The sequence below is a fragment of the Galeopterus variegatus genome, unplaced genomic scaffold (assembly GCF_000696425.1).
Source record: "Galeopterus variegatus unplaced genomic scaffold, G_variegatus-3.0.2 Scaffold1097, whole genome shotgun sequence".
Classification (NCBI taxonomy): domain Eukaryota; kingdom Metazoa; phylum Chordata; class Mammalia; order Dermoptera; family Cynocephalidae; genus Galeopterus; species Galeopterus variegatus.
Window position 1 is genome coordinate 184,303 of NW_007727208.1, and position 3,388 is coordinate 187,690.

A 3,388-nucleotide genomic window follows, 5' to 3' on the forward strand; every position below is an offset into this window, starting at 1 on the left:
AAAAAAAAAAAAAAAAAAAAAAAAAAAAAAAAAAAAAAAAAAAAGAATGTGTCAATTGAAAACAATTACAAGATGGCAAATTCTTTTATACTTGTGAATATAATTTTATCCTGTAGTAGGTGCCATGCATTTAAAAAGGGGTACATTAAAATGTAAGGAAATATAGATTTAATAAGCAGTTTTTGGCTTTTTTTGAAGATCATGACCATCCTATTTTGTATTTAGAGATACAGTTTGGGATACTTATATTTCAAGGGCTCTTTCTAGCTAAACTTCTTAGATCAGAGGTCTGCAGGAAAATAGAAGTAATAAAAGCATGTGGAGGGTGGTTGTAAGCATTAAATGAGAAGGTACATGTTATACGCATAGCACAGTTCCTGGCTACAGGGCTTAATAAATGTTAGGTATTATGATTATTAGTAGTAATGTGAATAACATTAAAATAAATCATGGATGCTGAATAACAAGTAATACTAGGGAATGACAAAGTCCATGGATAAGAGTGGCTTTCTGAGAACATCAAGTGACAATAAATTATCATTGCTTTCGATCTTGTACCCAAGAGAAACTCTTCAGCAGATCAACACCAAAGACATTTCAGGCTGCTCAGTCTGTTGCCTGTGCCAAGATTTTTTTAAATACTGGAAGGGAGGGGTGGGAGTGCCGGATATTTCTCTAATAGCAGGCTCCACTGTCTCTCAAACACATCTCTAAGGTTTCCTGGTATTTTTTTTTTTTCTACACCAATTTCTCACCCTCTTCCCCTCCCCCACTTCTTTATTTTTTTTAAATCTGGAGGAAATGGGCTTTGCATAGCTTTTGTCATAGCCAAATAACAACCAGATGTGACTGTAAACAAATCGCTTGTTCAACCTCAAGTGCTTCTGCTGCGCTTTAGTTCACACCGCAGTCCCTACCACCCCATGCTCAGAAGTGAGTCTGCTCACAGACTGACCAAGCCAAGGCCTGAGTGCCTACGGTGGGGCAGTATGTATGGGTGTGGCTGCTGTATGTTAGGGTTTGGGGAGCCAGGTCACGATTTCCACAGCACAAAAAACTTGGCTTGAGATGACATTGGCTTTAAAGAAGAGGAAAACAAAAGCAAAAGATCATCCATTTCATCTCTATACCGATGAGTGGAGGGTAAAGACTGATTTCTTTTTATTCTGTGTATCACGTTGCTAGAACTTTGTTTTCCATGAATTCTCTGGAGGTTGAAAACAGGGGGCTTCCTATTTGGCTAGCACAGGTACCTTTTTTAGCTTTGATAGTGAGATCTTGACATTGTTTAAAAAATTGGGATAAGTATTTAATATTGAGAAAATTAGGATATTTTACATGTAAAACAAAAAATCTGGATTTTGACTTCTTTTTTAAAAAATTGAAAGTTCTAGCCATGCTGGGTCCACATTCTGTTTGCCTCTTGGTCAGGTCTAATTCTACACAGTCCCTCACCCTGCTCTTCTCTGCTGGATGAGGCAGACACACAGCATCTCAGAGACCCTTGAATGTTGAGGCCGACAGTGATCAAAGCGGAAGATCAAAGGATCCTATCATGTTTTTCAAAAATGTAATGCTAAAACCATCAGCTAGATTATAGACCCCTTGAAGGAAGGAGTCACGGCTTTTCATCATCTCTTCACATTCCCCAGGTCAGGGAGACTCAATGTCTACTTATGTATTGACAGAGTAAACACTCACATTCCCACCATTAAGCAAGAGCATGGCTGAGTATGTGTAAATCTTAAAAGAAATTGTATTCTTCAGCTGCTCCAGTGCAGACTTGGAACCCTTAGCATCACAGAATCTCATATCTAATACCTAAGTCTTAGGATAAACTATAGTCCAAGCGGCTCTTGCTTCAAATGGAAAGACCCTGACTCCATCTAAGATCTAGTCCTTCTCAACAATCAGAAAGTCATTCCTGCTGTTGTCATTCGAGACACAAAGGTCAAAGCTCTTAGCAAGGCACACACTTGAAGTATCCTCTCTGCAGATCTGTTCTGGGCTGGAAATAGAGTCCTGCAGTAAGAGGTGCAAATCAAGCATTCATGAAGTATCCTCTCTGCAGATCTGTTCTGGGCTGGAAATAGAGTCCTGCAGTAAGAGGTGCAAATGCAAGTATTCATAGACACCCAGATAAACAGCAGGCATCTATTAAAGCTACACACATGAGGTGTGTTCAATGGTCCAGATCTAGTAGGGATCCAAAGCAAGAAGAGCTCTGATGGAAAAATAGGTACCTGCAGCTCCCACATAGAATGTTCCCCAGCAGGGGGATCTGGATTTAGCAATGTTGGTATTCCACTACCAGCTCCCCCAAAGTGTGGGAAAAATGGAAAAGGATTTTTACTTCAGAGACAGCTCCTGGAATTCATAGCATTTCTCCTTTCAGTTATTTCTAATTATACTTCACAATAACTGGGTTTCAAAACTGTTATTCTGGGAGTGGTATACGAGGGTGCACTCTATTTGTAGCTGGGGTAAACTACAGATATTTAGAGCACTTAGCATTTTCTTCCAGAATTCTTTATCTTCATACTTATCACCTGCCAGTTCTGTATTATACTTCACAATAACTGGGTTTCAAAACTGTTATTCTGGGAGTGGTATACGAGGGTGCACTCTATTTGTAGCTGGGGTAAACTACAGATATTTAGAGCACTTAGCAGTTTCTTCCAGAATTCTTTATCTTCATACTTATCACCTGCCAGTTCTGACCCTTGGCTTTACTGCTCTTTCTTGCAAAATTGTCATCATCTCTCTCCAGCATTTGCTCTCCCCCAGGTCCTTGAAGAAGACAGATCTTAGAATGTGTGAGCCACTGGTCTACCCCTAAGTCGGTGGCATTTCTTGAGCATTCTACCTTCTGGAAGCCCTTAAGAAAACTTCTCTACTCTTTTCATTTTTGAAACTTAAATTTTGAAATAATTTCAAATGTACAGGTAAGTTATAAGAATTGTACCAAATACTTCCACACACCCTTACCCAGACCCACCAGTCTGTTTTTTAAACTTCTGCTGCATTTGCTTTATCATTTTCTCTCTTTCTTTCTCCATATTTAATATTTTTACTCAAACATTGCAGAATAGGTTGCATATATCCTGAATTAAGCATTTATACCTTAATTACACTAAATCTCAGTGAAGTTATCGAAATCAGGAAATTCAAAATTGATGCAATACTTAAATCCATATTTAAGCCTATATTTCAATTTCGTCAATGGTCTCAAGAATGTCCTTTGTAGTATTTTTTTTGTTTTCTTTCCAGTACAGGATCCAGTCCAGGATCCTGTACTGCATTTAGTTGTCAAGTCACTTAATCTTCTTTAATCTGGGATTATTCCTCAGTCTTTTTTTTTTTTTTTTTTTTTTTTTTTTTTTTTTTT

General features: G+C 38.1%; 1 protein-coding gene across 1 annotated transcript in view; it reads left to right on the forward strand.

Moving 5' to 3' along the window:
* The first annotated feature begins 1,068 nt into the window (after positions 1-1,068).
* LOC103592155 (sorting nexin-25-like) overlaps positions 1,069-3,388 on the forward strand; it is a 25,537-nt gene continuing 23,217 nt past the window's right edge. The window contains exon 1 of the mRNA XM_008574761.1: positions 1,069-1,143. Coding sequence (XP_008572983.1) covers positions 1,069-1,143 — 75 coding nt within the window. The remainder of the gene's footprint in view (positions 1,144-3,388) is intronic.